The sequence below is a fragment of the Syzygium oleosum genome, unplaced genomic scaffold (genome assembly GCF_021117445.2).
Source record: "Syzygium oleosum isolate NSW1041296 unplaced genomic scaffold, Sole_v2.1 Sole_v2.04, whole genome shotgun sequence".
NCBI classification, from domain to species: Eukaryota; Viridiplantae; Streptophyta; class Magnoliopsida; order Myrtales; family Myrtaceae; genus Syzygium; species Syzygium oleosum.
Window position 1 is genome coordinate 8577130 of NW_026607488.1, and position 19446 is coordinate 8596575.

Sequence of the window (19446 nt, forward strand, 5' to 3'; positions counted from 1 at the left end):
AACTAGGGGTCCGTCCAGCTCGCGAGCCCGAACTCGACCTGTAGAAGATCCTAGAATGGAAGCGGTCATGAGGACCCTAGAACATATCGGTAATCTGATAGGACAGCAGACTCAGAAACGAGCTGCTACGATTGCCCAAGCTGCCACGATTGCCCAAGCTGCCGAGGCCACTGTGGCCGCTGCTGCCAATAATAATAATGGGAATCAAGGGCAGGGGCAGGTGAATGCTAATAGACAAATGCACCAACTAGTCGAGCAGTTTATAAAATTGAAGCCTCCTAAGTTTGACGGTAGAGGCAATCTTGAGGGTGCATCGTTGTGGGTGGAGGAATTAGAAAAAGCTTTTGAAGTCTTGGGATGTACAGATGAGGAGAAAGTAACATTAGCCGTCTATCAATTGCAAGAAAATGCAAATGATTGGTGGAAAGCCACCAGAGGAATGATATTCTCGAATGGTACAGCCCGAACTTGGGCGATGTTCGTGGAAGCCTTTAATGATAAATATTTTTCTAAGAGTGCCCGGGAACAAAAATTATCTGAATTTATGAGGTTGCATCAGGGGCAGAGAACGGTGGATCAGTACGAGGCCGAATTTGCTCGGTTGTCAAAGTTCGCCCCTAAGATGGTCGAGGACCCGTTGGATAGGGCTCGAAGGTTCCGAGATGGCTTGGAACCGGACTTTCGCAGCCAAATGATTCCATTAAATCTGAGAGGGTATAACGAGATTTATGATAGGGCTCAAGCAATTGAGCGAGACTTGGCGGATAGGGCCGCCGCTTCTGGGTCGAGGTTTACCCAAGGTAGGGACAATCATCAATTAGGAAAGAGGCCAATGACGGGTAATAGACGTTTTGTCCCTCCGGCTAGAAGGAATGTAGGGAAGCCGGCCCGTAATCAGAATGGTCCATGTCGAGTGTGTGGGGAAAGACATGGAAATGGACTTTGTCCAACCAGGGGCGGAGCTTATTTTGGATGTGGTGGATTTGGTCATCACATAAGATTTTGCCCCAATCTCCGGCAGAATAGATCGCCTGCGTTGTCGCCACCCCGAAACGGGAACCAGACTGAAGCGGTCCAGACAGCTAATCAGAATAGGCCACCGGCGTAAGGACGAGTGTACGCCATGGCGAGAAGAGAGGTTGAGAACGCGCCAAGAGTTGTCACAGGTACGGTTTCTCTGTGCAATCATGCTGCATATGCTTTATTTGACCCTGGGGCGTCACATTCCTTTATATCTGAGCAATTTGTTGAGTTGATTGGTATAGAACCACAATTGCTTGATGTTGTGTTATGCGTGACGACTCCCTTGAATGATAAGATGCTAGTTTCATTGGGGTGTCCGAATTGTAAGATTGTGATTGGGGATAGGGAGGAAAGGATTGATTTAGCGGTTCTAGCCATGTACGATTTTGATGTGATAGTAGGCATGGACTGGCTGTCTAAGCAGAGGGCCGTAATGAATTGTTATAGCATAGTGATCCAATTTAATCCCGTTGGACATCCGGAATTCAAATTTGTAGGAAATCGAGGGAGACCCTCGATTCCATGGATTTCGTCGCTAGAAATGACTAAGTTGTTGAATGAAGGGTGTTAAGGATTTCTAGTGGCTATAGTTAATTCGACGGTTGAGGAGCCGAGGCTAGAGGGTATAGCCGTGGTGTGCGAGTATCCCGATGTCTTTCCTCAGGAATTGCCGGGATTGCCACCGGAAATAGAAGTAGAGTTTATAATCGAGTTGGCACCTGGAACTGAGCCAATCTCGAAGGCACCTTATAGAATATCGCTGTCGGAGTTAAACGAATTAAAGGTGCAAATGCAAGAATTGTTAGACAAAGGATTTATTCGTCCGAGTGCGTCCCCGTGGGGAGCGCCAGTTTTATTTGTGAGAAAGAAAGATGGATCGTTGAGGTTATGTATCGATTATAGGCAGCTAAATCAGGTGACGATCAAAAATAAATATCCCTTGCCGAGAATTGATGATTTGTTTGATTAGTTACAAGGGGCTTCGGTGTTCTCTAAAATTGATATGAGAACCGGATATCACCAATTGAGGATTAGGAAGGAGGATATACCGAAGACGACATTTAGGACGAGATATGGACATTATGAATTTACAGTAATGCCGTTCGGATTGACAAACGCCCATGCTGCCTTTATGGACTTAATGAATCGGGTGTTTAAGGAATTTCTAGATCAATTTGTGATCGTTTTCATAGATGACATACTGGTGTACTCGAAGAGCCTAGAGGAGCATGAGTTTCACTTGAGTAGAGTATTGCAGACCTTGAGAGAGAACGCACTGTATGCTAAGTTTAGCAAGTGCGAATTCTGGCTCAATCGAGTAGCGTTCCTCGGACATGTGATTTCGGGGGAAGGAATCTCAATAGACCCAGCGAAGATTGAGGCTGTAATGAAGTGGCCGAGACCAACGATGGTAACAGAGGTTTGAAGCTTTCTGGGTCTAGCAGGATATTATCGTCATTTCATGGAAGGGTTTTCAGCAATAGCGACGCCGTTGACACATTTGTTGAAAAAGGAAACTAGGTTTGAATGGACCGACAAATGTGAAAGGAGTTTTCAGGAATTGAAGCATAGATTGACAACGGCACCGGTATTGACTATTCGATCAGGACCTGGAGGGTACGAAATTTATAGCGATGCGTCGTTGAAAGGATTGGGGTGTGCACTCATGCAGAATGGGTAGGTAGTGGCCTACGCGTCAAGGCAGTTAAGACCGCATGAGTTGAATTACCCGACGCATGATTTGGAATTAGCCACAATAGTATTCGTCTTGAAGATTTGGCGACACTATTTATGCGGAGAGAAATTTCAGATATATACAGATCATCAGAGTTTTAAGTATCTGTTTTCTCAAAAGGAATTAAACATGAGGCAGCGTCGATGGATGGAGTTATTGAAGGACTACAACTGTGATATACTATATCATCCCGAGAAGGCCAATCGGGTAGCCGATGCACTGAGTCAGAAGTCCAGCATCGCACATTTGATGGTCAAGGAATGGACATTGTTAGAAAAAGTACGAGACTCGGAGTTTAGATTCGAAGTAAGTCAAGTCTCGAGCTTGCTGGCTACGTTAAGGATTGAACCGGAGATCCAGGCTAAGATCAAGACTTTACAGTCTACGGATCAAGAAATCCAAAGGATTCTAGAGATGGATGAGACCAACAGAAAGCCGAACTTCTAGATATCCGAAGATGGGATACTGGAGTTCCGTGGACGAGTATGTGTGCAGGACGATGCGGAACTTAAGGAAGAAATTTTGTCAGAGGCGCATCGTAGTAGTTATAGTATCCATCGAGGTAGCACCAAAATGTATCAGAATTTGAGGCAGTACTATTGGTGGAATGATATGAAGGTAGACATAGCCAGACATGTGGCCAAATGTCTGACATACTAGCAGGTGAAGGCACAACATTGTAAGCCCGGAGGATTATTGCGACCTTTGGAAATCCCAGAATGGAAATGGGAGCATATAACTATGGATTTTGTATCGGGATTACCAAGGAGCCAAAGAGGCCATGATACTATTTGGGTGATTGTCGATAGATTGACCAAGTCGGCACACTTTTTGGATGTGCGAAAAGACTTCGCATTAGATCGATATGCTGAGTTGTATGTGCAGCAGATAGTTCGTTTGCATGGGGTACCAGTGACGATTACCTCAGATCGTGATCCTAGGTTTACCGTCAATTTTTGGAAAAGTCTGCAGACGGCATTAGGATCAAAGCTGCAGTTTAGTACAGTTTACCACCCACAAACGGATGGTCAGTCTAAAAGGACGATTAAGATTTTAGAGGATATGCTTCGGGCATGTGTGTTGGATTTTCAGGGTAAGTGGGAAGAGCAATTGCCCTTAGTAGAATTTGCATATAATAATAGTTTTCAGCAGAGCATAGGAATGGCGTCCTTTGAAGCGCTATATTGCAGGGCTTGTAGGACGCCCGTGTGTTGGGACAAAATAGGAGAAATGAGTATAATTGGGCCAGAGTTAGTTCAACAGTCAATTGATGCTGTTAAGGTGATTTGTGAAAGGCTGAAAACAGCTCAAAGCCGTCAAAAGAGTTATGCAGACAGAAGGCGAAGACTGTTGGAGTTTCAAGTAGGGGATCACGTATTCCTTAAGGTATCGCCCATGAGAGGACTATCCATATTTGGTAAGAAAGGGAAGTTGAGTCCGAGGTACGTGAGACCTTTTGAGATTTTAGAAAGGATCGGAGATTTAGCGTATCGCCTTGCACTTCCGCCCAATTTATCGCAAGTGCATAATGTATTCCACGTATCGATGTTAAGGAAATATAAACCGGACCCAACTCATGTATTGAATTATGAAGAGATAGAAGTTGACGACAAGGTGTCGCATGCCGAAAGACCAATAAGGATCGAGGATCGAAAAGAGCGAGTTTTGAGGAACAAGACGATCCCGATGGTCAAGGTTGTATGGGAGCATCACGGGACTGAAGGCGCGACTTGGGAAAGTGAAGAGATAATGCAACGTCAATACCCCCATTTATTCGAGTAGCTAGTTGGATTGTAAATTTCAAGGACGAAATTTTTGTAAGGGGGGAAGAGTTGTGACATCCTGAAATTTGCCCATTTGAGATTTATGAAATGCTTGGTTTTATGAACGTACTTGTAGTTAGTTCTCGCCCGGAACTGATCATTTCTGGGATACTAACCATTAGGGAAAGGCTAATTAGCGATTTGAATTCGTGCGACTAAAGAAAATTCGATCGTGAATTGATTTTCGACCATAGAATTGTCGAGGTGACATTTTGAGCCAAGGTAGGCCGATCTTAGGGTAGTTATGGGCCGATTCGTCACTGTCATACGAGTGGATCACGGGTGATTCCGTTTGACCACAAAATGAATTGACGAATGATCCAGAACCTATACCGAACGATCGTGCCCGACGGAACTAGCGATCGAACCTCGCGATTACTTGACAACCGAAGTCGTCAAGAACCGAATGAACTTGCACGTGACTCGATTTATTATCAGTCACGGGTCGAATATGCGAATTTCCCCAAAAGCCGCCCGTTAGTTTGAGAAACGCTCAAGTTACGTTAAATAAAATTCAATTATTAATTAGAGCCTAAATTGAGCATCGGAAAATTAGGAAGTCACGACGGGACGTTAGGACGATGTTGTGGTTGGAACGTACAGCTTTGGATTTTCCCGAATCCTTCAGAAAAATTCAAATTCGGCAAGAAAATGAAAAAGTGACCATTTTACCCTGGGAGGTTTATAAAGGGCAAGTGTTAGAGGGGAAGGGCATTTTGATCATTTTGCCCTAATTTTTGAGTTGGACAATTTTGCCCTTGGAATTTTATGAAATTCCCAAATTGCCCTCGGATATTTTTGGAAAAGATTCGATCTGGACCGTCGATCTCAAGATAAGATCGAATCTCGACCGTTGATTTGATTTGGGAGAGAAGGCAAGATGGTCTTTTGGCCCTCAATTATAGCCTGGGACTATTTAAGTCCAATTCTCACACTCTCTCTCTCCTCATTCTCTCTCCATTTCCTTCAGCAAATGCCTCCTCCTCACCGAACCAACCGCCCCTCCCCCTTAGCCACGCCACCGCCGCTCGCCCGCCACCACCGCTCGCCGGCCATCGCCGCCGTGCCGCCGCCACCCGTCACCGAGTCACCAGCCCCTCACGCTGCCTTCCCTCTCTCTCTCTCTCTTCCTCTCTCATGGCTGTGAACCGTGGCAAGGAAGCCGCCATCCAGTCCATCCGCCGCTGCTCGCCGCCGCTGCCGAGCCGCTCGTCGCCGCTTACCGTTGACCTCCGCCCGTTTTCCGCTCTAGCCGAGTTAGTCTAGAGTCTGATAAGTCACGCCCCAAACTCTATTTAGGACTTCGGGTATCGATGGACGAAATTAGGGGTGGAATCGGGTTTAATTAGACGCGATTTTGGCGAAATTCGGGGCTGTTTATGGATTAATTGTGTGGACTGATTTAGGGGCTGGTATTGACTGATTTTGAGAATGAAATTGTGAAGTTTCGGGCTGAATTGAGGCCGAGTTCATTACTGGAAATTGGGATTTGTAGTGACGAGCCTACAGTTGGATTTAAGGGCTGTTGGTGTCGGTTTAGTGCGTGGTATGGTGGCTGAAATGTGAGGTTCGTTATGGCTTGAATTGAGTGACAAAATGTTGAAATTGTGCTTATGAAAGTGGCTGTGTTTGTGGGCCCATGAGTGGCCTTGCGTGTTTATTGTACCGTGACTTAATGGATTGAAATATGCTTTGTTATGGGCAAAAGGACACTATAAGTGCCATAACTTGTGTACAGAGATCACTTTGGTGCCATAACTTTTTTTCGGATCACTTTGGTGCCAAGTCGGAGGAAAAATGATCAATTAAGTGTCATAAGTTTTTTTTGGATCACTTCAGTGCTAAAATTTTTGAAAAACGATCACTTAAGTGCTAAAATTTTTTAAAAACGATCATTTAAGTGCTAAAATTTTTGAAAAATGATCACTTAAGTGCCAATCTCCGGCGAGCCACGTCAGCTTCAGAAATTAATAAAAAAAATGCCACGTCGGATTTCCGGAGAAAAATTATGTACGGCACCGGAGTTGGCACTTAAGTGATCATTTTTCAAAAATTTTAGCACTTAAGTGATCGTTTTTCAAAAATTTTAGCACTAAAGTGATCCAAAAAAAAGTTATGGCACCAAAGTGAGCGCCGTACACAAGTTATGGCACTTGTAGTATTCTTTTGCCCTTTGTTATGTGCACGCCTGGGCCGAATTGAATTAATTGTCAATTGGCCGTGTTGAATGCTTATTGAGCATGAGAAATGTGTGTGAATTGGTGCATGCAAGGGCCACGTGTGATTGGCCAATTTATTGACAAGTGGGTGTTGAGCATGTGAACGAGTGAGAAAGCGGTGCGGTGTGATACGTGTGATAATGGGAATCCCTGAGGCGGTACCATTATGCGGGGATATTTATCCGTCGTGAGGCGGTACAACTACGCGGGACGATGCCCGGTATTACCAGAGGACGGCCAACCTGAGGCAGTACCATTACGCGGGTTGTGTCGTAGGTGGTAGGTGTTGAGCCTGAGGCGGTACCACTACGCGGGCAAGATACATGGCCTGAGGCGGTACCACTATGCGGGCCGAGAAGTGTTGTGAATATAGCCAACCTCAGGCGGTACCATTACGCGGGTTGTGCACTATGTGACGGATGTTGAGCCTGAGGCGGTACCACTACGCGGGCAAGATACATGGCCTGAGGCGGTACCATTACGCGGGTCACTAGCGAGTTAGGTGGAAAGAGTGTGATGAGGCCGGAACGAATGTATGAAATAAAGTTATAACGTGCATGTGATTGGCAATGGTGTGGTTGTGACTAACGTGCAGGTTGCACGCTGGAAAGGCCAAGGTAAGCATAATTGTGTGCCTGCTATGCGATGGCTGAATGTGATTGTGTTTGTGGTTGTCTGGAGGTACATGATAGCCTAGGTGGGGTTTAGGGTGTGTGCTTATTGAGATGTAATCTCATGGTTGTTTCAACCACTAATTTCAGAACCCCGGCCTAAGCAATGAATCCGCCACCGCCGCCACCTGAGCATTTTGGAGTACCGATGCACACCGACCACAATGTCGTAGAGTATCCTATAGATGAGAATATGACCTGGGTTAAGCATACGACAATAGTTTGGGTAGACATAGGACTACCCCTCTGGCAGTCCGATACCTACACTGTGTGGTTCTTCCGAGAAGGGGTAGATGAGTTCGGTCCCGTCCGAGGATTTGACGTCCCCTTTGATGGAGTTGGGGATTGGGACCCGTCTGCTATACCTCCGCCCGACGGCGAGATGACTAGTTTGGAGACTAGTCTAGCGCAGTCTGGACTGCAGCAAGCGCCTGCAGCACCTGAGCCTTCGGGGGCCGAGCACAAACCAGAGCTTGAAGAATCGCAGGCGGGGTACCATCCGATGGACGTGGATCTTGAGGCGATCTCGGAGGAAGAGCCAGAAGAAGAAGAACCCGAGGCAGAACCTGAGGATGAGCCTGTTGAGCTTGAAGAAGAACCGGAGTATATACCCCCATATGAGCAGTGGATTGACCCCGAATTTGTGCCGGAGGATGAGTCTGATGAGGAGCCTGTTGAAGAGGAGCGGGATGAGGTTCCGGCGGAATCGGGTGATATAGACCACCCGATCGTGATCGATGCTGAGCCGGAGTCTTCAAAGGAGCAGACAGTCCAGGGGGACTCAGACTCAAGCGCTGAAGAATCAGACTCGGAATGGACGCCAAGTAGAGGGCGTAGGGGTTAGAGTAGGGGTTGGGAATAAGCTTTTTGGAGTGTGTCATTTTTTATGATAGAATACCCAGGTTATCGATCTTTTTGGTTATCGATGGTTTATAGTTCGGTGTGCATATGTATATGGTGGTTTGTAAATTGTGAATATTATATATAAGTTTGAATGAGGAAATGGATATGTGTATTCTCCCTATTTACCCCAGTTATTATTGTCCGGGTATTTGTGGTTTCCGCTGATCGTTTTAAATCTCTAATAAGTTTAACTGGGTCGGCGATACCCTGGGACATCGCATTATTCGACCGGAGAAGTGTGTTGCGTCCTCGATGGGGTTCGGGGCGTGACAACAGTGAGGTAAGTAAACACCCAAGTATTAAAAGCGTCTAAGTAAATGTGCGGGAAATGAAAACCCGATACAAGTCGGGCAAAGAATACACATAGCTTTGTTGTTGAGTTTCGGGACATGAACCCCCATAAGCTTGAAATTAGAGACTAAACCTATCTATGGTGATCCTAAATCTACCCATATTATGATGGTGAAGCTAGTCTAAGCCATTCTAACTAGCTATTTAGAAAGTGGTTCTAAGTCTATTTTGACTTTATTGAATGGAAACCAAGCTAACCTAAGTCCACTAGCTAAACTATCTTAATCAGAATTAAACTCGCCTAAACCAAGCTGAACTGATTGTCGCCATGGACCACCACTCTTGGCCTTCGGTCTTCGGGGAGTTCATAATCACCATCGCCATTGGTATTGAACATCCATCACATCTAACATTCACGTCATGCAAGCAACCAAACTAGCCAATCAGCAGGTTCAGCAATCGACAAATAACAAAGCAATCCGGCTCGGGAATCTAAATTCGCCTTTACGATTCAATTAACCCCAGCCACCTCCTAATCGAACTAAAGGTTTATTAACTATGGCTAATGATCATTAACCCCCACTTGCGTTTATAAGGCAGTAGGCTAACATCATCAACCCCTAATTAACTTCTAGTTACCTTCTTACTCTACCCGGCCGAAAGGCATGCATGGAAGTCCTAACATTCATCCAGGCATTCACATGCAAAATCGAGTAAAACATGCTATTAGGCATACAAGACAAACACTAAACAAACAAATGGGGGCACTAATTACACTAAAAAGACAAGAAGTGATATTTTCCTAACCCAATTTCTACTTTTAAATTTTCGAATTTTTTTAATTTTAAAAAAATAATAAAAATAAAAAAATTTATTATTAAAAAAAGGACCTGAGTCGGGTCCTTAAACACGGTCCGAGCAAGGCACGAACCAGGGCTCGCCAGCCTGGGCCTTTGATCTGACAGGGCTTAGCACATGAGCCCAGTCTAGCCTAACCCAATCTTCTCCAAACGACGCCCTCGCCAACTTGGCTCCACCTCCAGCGGCCTTCGACTCTCGCCGTCGACCCACAGACTTTGGCCGCCTCACCTCGGCGACCAGGGACGTCCTCTTCAACTCCTGCCAGTGATGAACCGACGACATCCACACAACGGCCACGAACGGCGGTCCATAGCCTCTGCCACAACGAACCGACCGATCACTCTACAAGCAAAAATCAGCCAATGCGTGGATTTGAGGGACGAACACACACGAATGCCGAGCCCAAAGGGTGAGGCGTTGTTCCCTCGTCCTTAGTCGTTCAACACGGAGAGAGCAGGCAACAAAGACAAAGAAGAAAACGACCCACAAAGAAAACGAGGGCAAAGAAACACCATAAAGGAAACACGCCTAATGACTAACCAAAGCAATGATGAATTGCAAACGTGTGAGTTACCCTCGAACTAGACGGAAAATGCAGTGTTCTTACAGCCTCACCTTAGAGGCATTTCATCAAACACTTGATAGGCACATACTGAGGGAAGGTAATGAACGCTATCGGGACTCAGATTCGTAACGGAAACTCAAGAAAAACACCCAATAACACTCAAAAAAAGCACAAGGATGACTCATTCATACTCAGTACAAATGTGAACCGGCGACAGCAAGTCGATGGAAAGGCTCCGAGTGCTCCAGGCGATAGAGACGCTATGGGTGCTCTGTGCGAAAGAAATGCTCTGGGTGCTCCGAGCGAACGGGAGCTATCCAAGCTATGATGGTGCTCCGGTCGAAGGGAAATACTTCGAGTGCATCGGGTGAACGGGAACGATACAGGCTACGATGATGCTCCGGTCAAAGAAAATGGTCCGGGTGCTCCGGGCGAAAGAGATGGTCAGGTAACACACAATAACATGCAAGACCGCCTTCATGAGTTTTGGCCAATCTATAACATGCCAAACGAGACTGGATTGGACATCAGTCTTTAACCTCTATTTCATGAATTTTGGCCACTTCCTCCATGGACCACCTCGATGGTGTCGTTTTTGATTGACTCATACATTTCAAACAAGTAACATGCAAGCAAACAATCAAGGCAAAGCAAGAACACCCAATTATCAAAACAATGAATTGGCCTCGGCATTGGCCTTTACCTTTTATGCATTTTGATTATCCCAACTTAATGACTAAAGTTCATTGATTAACGGTTAATGATGATTGGCCACCATTTTCATTCACATAACGATAGTCAACGTCGCTTAACCCCTAAGTTTGGTTCTAAGTTATCCCAATCGGTCACCCATCGAGCATGCATTGCAGCTATCCATTCATCTAGCATACACATGCATAAGCGTCAAATTAAACATACAATCAGGTCATTTGACCTTGATTCACAATCAATCACACAAAGGAGAAGTGAACCTACGAAGGGTCGCTTATTCAATTTAGTCTCAAATACAAACTGATTTTATTTCAATTCAATTAACCTAACAAACAAAGTCCAATTGACATGCTTCAGGTGTCATTAGAAAGCTTAGGATGTGAATTTTAAAGTTCATGATGACCACTTGACCTGGTTCTGGCCCGAAAAACCCAAAATTCAATAAATTGGCCCAACGGTCCAGATTCGGACCCGGTTTTGACTAGTTTTCCAAAAACAATATGGGAAAACTATTAAACGACTTTCAAATCCCGTCAAATTTTACAGGTGATCAGATTAACATATCCCTAACAACTTTTGTGTTTTTACCTTTCAAAAATTAGTTATAGATTCTTCCCAATAAATCAATTATTTACATCTGCTCAACTGAATTCTGTTATAGAAGCCAAACTGACCTTTGTCGCGCCGCGCTTCTTGTTGGGACTTTCGGGATTTGCGCGCTAAGGAGGTATTTCCGTGTAAGGGTCTCTCCCAGACCATATCTCACATGACAGCGGATGGTATTTTCCTATTTAGTCTAAGTTTGTGATTTTGGAGTCGCTACTAGTCATTATTGGTAGGTAGAGTAGAAATCTAATCGGGGTATGGGAGAAATACCACGATTATACGAACCGGAGATTCCGAGTACGGGGACTTGATTACGTTATTGATCCCAAATTGAGATCCCCAACGCCCTTTCGGTACCTAAGAACGATACGATATCTAACATGTCATGCAAATTTCCGAGGCTTACCACTAATTCTATCCATTCTAATCACGGGAAAAAACCAATCAAGTATTAAATGTGTAATCAATGTCAATCAGATCAATCAATCCTAAATGGTCTCTAAAAATGAAAATCAATCGAAACATTCAAACCTTAATGAAGCTCTAGAAGCTTATTCATTTCATGATTTACATTTTCTAGGGTTTTAGGGTTTTTTAGGGGTTATAACCCCTGAATTTGAGATTTTCTAAAAATGCCACTTGGGCACTTCCAAAAAATTCAAATTTCACTTTCTAAAGTTGGCCACGGTGTTTTTGAACCATTCTGTGAATTTTTTAAATTTTTGAAATTTTTGATTTTTTTTGGAAATTTCATTAACCGAGAATTGATTTTTATGATTTTCTGAAAATTTTTATGAATTTTCCAATTTTTCAAATTTTTATTGATTTTCTAAATTTTTCACATTTTTTATTTGTATTTTCTGAATTTTCTGAATTTTTTGAAAGTTTTTTGAAAATTTTTTAATTTTTATGAATTTTCTAATTTTTTTTGTGTTTCTGTGAATTTCTCATTTTTCTGAAATTTTTTGAATTTCTCAAATTTTTATATATATTTTTTATTTTTTTTACTTTTCTGAATTTTTTATTTTTATGAATTTTTTATTTTTTTAGATTATTTTTTTTATTTTTTTTAAATTTCTTGCCAAGAAAATGAACCGGACCGACCCGGTTCAACCCAATTCGGCTTGACCGAGCTAGGCGTCACCGGCGCCGGTCGCCGGTGGTCTTCTTCGGCGGGCGCGACGCCAAAACGGCGTTGTTTTGCCTCCTGTTTATTGAGGCATTATGTCGAACAGGTGGTGTGCACAGTTTTGTATTCAATATTTTCAAGGCCGTGACTTTGAGCCTGCCGCCAACAACCTTCCGATGCCCTTTTTTGATTGATTTTTGGTTCTATATAAGGTTCATATCACCCTCTATCAAACTAAACCAACTGATTGGCCGTCGGACCGTCACCAACCGGCGAAAACCTCGCCGAAAAATGTTAATTTGTTGACAACCTAAATCATGCTCATCAAAAACTCAAAATCCCTATTCTATTCGCCTTAACCGTCTAGTTCGGTTCAAATCAAGGAAAAAAACATCCAACAATTATCAAAGAAGGCTAACTTGAAAGGCTTATGGCCATAAGACGCTCCGGCGAAGGTCTCCCAAGCTCCGGTGAAGGGTTTCAATGATGATCGGGATGATTTTATGCATACTTGACGGTCAAAATGCAATCAAACATCATGAAAAATGATTAGAAACATATTCTAGTCATCAATAAACTCAATCTTAAGAAAGAAATCACACGATTAGCGAGATTGAACTTAAGTTCATCATTTCTCAAATATGGAAAACTGTGACTGGGATTGATTTTTACCTGTTTCGTTCGACAATCACACGACTTCTCCGAACCGATTTTCTGCTGCAGAGTCCTTCTCTGACACCCAGGCTTCAAGTAGGTGGTCTTGGCTTCGCCAGAAGAGCTGTGAGTGCGCCGGTCGAGCTTGATTTTCAGGCGTTCACAGTCAACTTCCGTTCTGATTCTCCGGTGAGGAAACTCACCATCGAGACCGATTTGTTGGCGCTTTTCGATCAAAAAAGCACCGATCGCTCGGTCTCCAGGAGTCTCTACTCACCTCACACTCAATCTCTCTCTCTTTCGCACGTCCACTCTCTCCTCTCTCTCCCGGTAATTTTGTCGAACACCTTCCTCTCTGCAATGTTTAGTTTTTTTAGCTTTTTGTTGATCATAATTCCCGCCCAAATTCGGTTAGAACCAACTTAGAATCGGTTAAATCGAATCTTTGGTGCCAGCTGGAGATTCTCCAGTTGGCTATTTCAATTTTCACGTGTTCAATTGCCCAAAAGAAGTTGGCAAAGGCGCGGGTTTGAACCAGAATTTTCTGGGTTTTGCACGTTCTGGGGCGAACCGGGCGAAGAAGACAGGTCATTGGGTCAGGTCGGGTTGACCCGGTCAACCCGGCAGGCCCGGTTTTGATTAAAAACTCAAATTGAGCTCAATTTCGACTGATTTTTCCAAATTAGACCCCAAAATTGAATTCTCCATCACATTTTGAACCCAAATATGTGATTTTCCCAATTTTTGTGATAATCATGTCCAAGATTTTCACATTTTTGTATTCGGATTAATAGGGTTTTATTCAATTTGTTGTCCTAATGACCTGATTAGGAAAAATTGATGCCAAAATTGAATTACCCACATCTGATTAACCCTATAAATGATGGTCTCATGGTTCGACAATTTCATATTGGGCACGATTCCCAATTTGGGCTCAAAATTCTTAATTTTCAATTGAATTTTGGGGTTTTCTGATTTCTTTTATAAATTGTGCAATTGGACTAACCATTATGTAATTCAAGGTCCTAGAATCATTTATTGTGAAGACACTATAACTTAAAAATAACTAGAAAAGATTTAATTGCATTTTTGGTTCAATTCAAGCTTGATTTTGTCCAATTTTGGGAAAAAACACATACCTGATTGAAATTTTTCAAAATTGATGATGTATTAATGAAATTGGATTTAAAATAAGACTAATGACTAATTTTATGGAATTTTCTGATTCCATTTGCTATTTTTCTTGATTTTCTCATTTATTTTGACTAAAAGAAATTAAGGAAAAATGCAGGAAAATGCTAAAAAAAATTATTTTTGGTTTAGAAGTAGGTTTCTAGGCTTGGCCAAGATTCCTAGTCCTAATTTTGAGATTTTTGAAAATATGAAAAAAATGAGCTAAAAATCAAGTGTCAACAACTACCCCTCTTTGAGATTAAGCTTGTTAGAGGTTGATCTCAAAGACAAGAGAACACCTGAGTTTTCAGTCGACTCAATGAACAATATAAGATGGAAATTTCACAACAACTAATTAGGGATCTTGCTTTTGAAATTCGTGATCTAATCCAAAGGTTATTCTTTTCAAAACATATTTTGAAAAGTTCTTAATAATTGAAGGAGGGAAACTTACCTGTTTGTGAGCATCTCTTTGTTACTTATCCAAGGGCATGAATTGGTGGTGGTGATGATTATGATGGTTATTCTGATTTCTTGGTTTAAGGACGAACTCACAAACCATGAACACCTAAGGCTCCTCGCCTAAGGATTTGGAAATTTGCTTAGTGGTTTCTTACCAGTAGGACTTTGAATTTGCCTAAGGGTTCCTCGCCTGTAAGACTTTGGATTTGCCTAGTGGTTCCTCATCAGTAGGACTTGAATTTGCCTAGGAGCTTCTCGCCTGTAGGATTTTGGATTTGCTTGGGGACTCATCGCCTGTAGGACTTGAATTTGCCTAGGAGCCCCTCGCCTGTAGGACTTTGAATTTGCCTAGGGGCTCCTCGCCTGTAGGACTTTGAATTTGCCTAGTGGTTCCTCACCAGTAGGACTTGAATTTGCCTAGGGGCTCCTCGCCTGTAGGAGTTGAATTTGCCTAGTGGCTCCTCGCCTGTAGGACTTAAATTTGCCTAGGGGCTCCTCGCCTGTAGGATTTGAATTTTCCTAGCGGTTCCTCACCAGTAGGACTTGAATTTACCTAGGGGCTCCTCGCCTGTAGGACTTGAATTTTCCGAGGGGCTCCTCGCCTGTAGGACTTGAATTTGCCTAGTGGTTCCTCACCAGTAGGACTTGAATTTGCTTAGGAGCTCCTCGCCTGTAGGACTTTGAATTTACCTAGTGGTTCCTCACCAGTAGGACTTGAATTTGCCTAGGGGCTCCTCGCCTATAGGACTTTGAATTTGCCCAATGGTTCCTCACCAGTAGGACTTGAATTTGCCTAAGGGCTCCTCGCCTGTAGGACTTGAATTTGCCCAATGGTTCATCACCTGTAGGACTTGAATTTGCCTAAGGGCTCCTCGCCTGTAGGACTTGAATTTGCTTAGGGGCTTCTCGCCTGTAGGACTTTGGGAAGACTTCAAACAATGAATGCCTTGACCATGAGTTATGTGATTTTTGAGGTTTCACTAACCTTTGTATGGTTTTTAGTTGACCAAAAACTATTTCGAAAAATGGTTTTTAAATTAATCAAAACTGTTTGAAGCGTGATTTTTTTTTCTTAACTTACGACAAACTATTTGAAAACCTAGTTTTAAGTTAACTAAAAACTTTTGAAACCTGGCCTGGAAACATGCATTCTTTGCATTAATGCATTTCAGACAATCAAATTTCCTTTTTGAGGAATTATTTGAGCAAAATGCTTGCAATCTTTCAAGAAATGCTTGAAATGATCGTTTGGAAGACCTTCATTAGAAAGGATTTATTTCAATCTATGAGCTTGGTCTTTTCTCTATTTGATTGAAAGGGGACTTGTCTGATATCCCTCAATTTTATCTCTCTTAGCCAATCCTTAGGTGTTCGGAGATATCCACAATGTATACAATCCAATTGATCCGATAAGGTCTTTCAAAAGGTTGTAATATTGGCTTGGTAAATGGCTATTCAAAGGATAGGCATTTTAAGGCCAAAAAAAAGAATTTCATCATATCTGACTTCGGGTCTACAAGTTAAGAACCTCGAGGACAAGACAAGATATTATTGCATACACTTTTTTGAGTGATGACTTCTTCTCATAAAGTCATGTTTCTACTCTGAACATCCCATTCTGAAGAGTCTTTGGGGATAGGTTGTGTTGTTGGTATTGGGTAGGCTCAAAAGGCTCATTTGTTTGAATTCAGGGTTTTTATGAAATTGGTAATCTTCTTGGCATCACCACCCTTTTTCTGTTATCTACTAGGGATCTTTCTTTTATGAATATCAGAGTCCCCTAAACATTCATTACAATCTCTTTTCTTTTGCTCATTCTCACTTGTTGTGATCTATGATCTCTCGTGATTTTGGCTTTGCTTTGTCATGACGTTTTTGTCATTTCGAGCTTTCTTTTGAACTTTCTTTTTATTTCTCATTTTCCTCGGACATTTGGCCTTACTTTTACCAGGCACACTGCTTTTTCATGCCCCAGATTCTTTTGCCTTTGATCTTTTTGAATTCTAAGGACTCTGTGCCATGCCCTTTTGCTTCTTATCTATTAAAGTGGATCATATGTTCATGCTCCAGTGTGAAGAGATGATCACCAATTTAGGGTTCTGAAATGAATATTCAGGCTCAATTGGGCTTTGCCAAAGGTAATATATTTAGGTGTAAGAAATAAAGTGCTCTTTTTCCTTTTAGGATGTCTTGAGCTTCCATATGACTTTATCTTAAGTTATCACAGAAAGATTGATGCAATGGTATGCAATAGAATCTTTCTTAATCCTATTCTCCATAGCTGTCAATCACAAACTTCTTGATTTGCCCCAATGTGGGGTGGTTCTTAACAGGGTTGTTTTGGAAAAACTTCTCCACTGTTTTGGCTCAAATTTGATTTGTAAGGGGTAAGCATGTGTTTGGGATAGTGAAATAACTGCCTTTCATCATTTCAATCCATGTAATCATTGTGAACATCTATTATTTCCTTCGAATGAGTTTTTCTCACTCACTCCTTCATTTTGACTTTAAGTGTATAGGGAACGTGTTTGGATATGACTTACCTTTCATCATTTGAAGGTCTTTCCATTCAATTTGATCCAAACTTTTTCTTTGAAATTTTTCAAAGCCTTTTTGTCAAATTATCCCTTTTTAGGGAATTTTAATACTTAGTGCATTCTCAAAGAAAGTGTGTTTCAAAACTTTTGATTGAAACATTTCTGAGGTATTTTCTTTTCAAAACAATAAGTTTTGTTTTGCTCAATTTTAGTGTCATTCCGCTTGGGGAAAAAGAAGTTCTTTTTTCTCTTAAAAAGGCAACTTCTTCGACACATGCACTCACGATTTAAGGATACCTGTCTGATCAACTTGCCAAGATCCATCTTGTTTGCATGTTTTTCTTTGATTCCACTGGGGATTTTTCTTTTTGTCTCCCCGGGGATGATAAAAAGAAAAGCGCATTTAGGGGATATCAACGGAAAATTGAATTGGAAATAATATTTCCCTCTACTATTTGATAACTCCATTGGGGATTTTGAAATCATCAACTGGTTTGGATTCTTTTTGCTTTCTTCTGCAAAACAGATAAACATGTTCATGAAATGAATGGTATGCATGATATGCATGATATTGCACATGTTCTAAAGTAACCCAAATCTCTTCTTGAATATTCATCTTCATTTTATGGATAGAAAATCTTGACAGCATCTGCATTTATAGGATAGGCCAGTTCTGTTTCTGTCATATCTACAAGAATCAATGCTCCTCCAGGAAGAACTTTCTTGGCAATGTATGGACCTTCATAATTCGGAGTGAATTTGCCACGAGGATCTGAATTATTGAAGATGACTTTTCTCACTATTAAATTCTCTGTTTTGAAATGCCTCGGTTTCACCTTTCGATTAAAGGATTTAGCCACTCATCTTTGATAGGCTTGTCCATGGTATATAGCTCTTAATCTCTTTTTATCGATCATGTTGAGTTGTTCATATCTTTGTTGAATCCACTTAGCTTCTGAAAGCTTCAATTGGGATAGTATCCTTAATGAAGGAATTTCTGCTTCAATGGTAGAACTGCTTCCGTAAACCAAGGAAAACGGGGTTGCTCCGGTTGATGTTTGAATTGAAGTTCGGTATACCATCAGAGCATATGGTAACCTTTCGTGCCAATCACGATAATTTTCGGCTATCTTAGCCAATATCTTATTGATATTCTTATTTGCCGCTTCAACTGCTTTATTCATTTGTGGACGATATGGGGATGAGTTCATATGTTGGATGCGGAAGTGTTCGAGTAAATCATCCACAATCTTGTTATTTAGATTTGAGCCATTGTCCGTAATTATTGCTTATGGAACTCCATACCTAGCAATGATGTCCCGCCTAATGAATCTTGCAACATTCTTGGCAGTAACATTCGTGTAGGAGTTTGCTTCAATCCATTTAGTGAAATAGTCAATAGCGACCAGAATAAACCGGTGCCTATTTGAGGCCTTGGGGTTGATTGGACCAATCATATTAATGCCCTACATTGAAAATGGCCATGGTTCAGACATTTGATGTAGCTCATTTGGCGGTGCATTAATTCTGTCCCCATAAACTTGACATTGTTGACAACATCTTACATGTTGAATGCAATCTGATTCCATTGTCATCCAATAATATCCCAACCTCATAATCTTTCAAGTTAGAAGATGTCCATTCATGTGCGGTCCATATTCACCCTCATGAATTTCTTTCATGATCTATTCAGCTTCTGTAGCATCCACATATCTTAGTAGGATTGAATCAAACGATCTCTTGTAGAGGTTTAACCACTAAAGAAGAATTTATTGGCTATCTTCTTTATAAATTTTCTGTCACCTGGTTGGCTTCCTTCGGGAAATTCTCCTGATTGAAGATATCTTTTGATGTCATGATATCATGGTTCATTGTCAAACTCTGCTAGGACCATCATGCAATGAGCTGGTTGTTCAAGAATATTGATTCTCAATGGTTTTATATCCATACTATCTTCAGCTTGTAGTAAGGATGAAAAAGTTGCAAGAGCATCTGCAAATTGATTCTGAGCTCTTGGAAGATAATTGAATGTTACTTCTTCGAAACTTTCTATCATCTCTTCTAAGTATCTGTGATAAGGAAT

The 19446-nt window shown here is 42.0% G+C and overlaps 1 protein-coding gene across 1 annotated transcript; it reads left to right on the forward strand.

The window, feature by feature from the left end:
• The first annotated feature begins 238 nt into the window (after window positions 1-238).
• Window positions 239-8315, forward strand: LOC130137872 (uncharacterized). The gene is made up of 2 exons (XM_056310371.1): window positions 239-874; window positions 8097-8315. The coding sequence occupies exons 1-2, from the start codon at window positions 239-241 to the stop codon at window positions 8313-8315; spliced, it is 855 nt and encodes a 284-aa protein (XP_056166346.1).
• The last annotated feature ends 11131 nt before the right edge of the window (window positions 8316-19446 follow it).

Coding starts and splice junctions, on each gene's coding strand:
- LOC130137872 (XM_056310371.1), top strand. CDS start 239: ATGCACCAACTAGTCGAGCAGTTTATAAAATTGAAGCCTCCTAAGTTT. Junction 875..8,096: donor TCCCTCCGGCTAGAAGGAAT/GTAGGGAAGCCG, acceptor CCATATGAGCAG/TGGATTGACCCCGAATTTGT.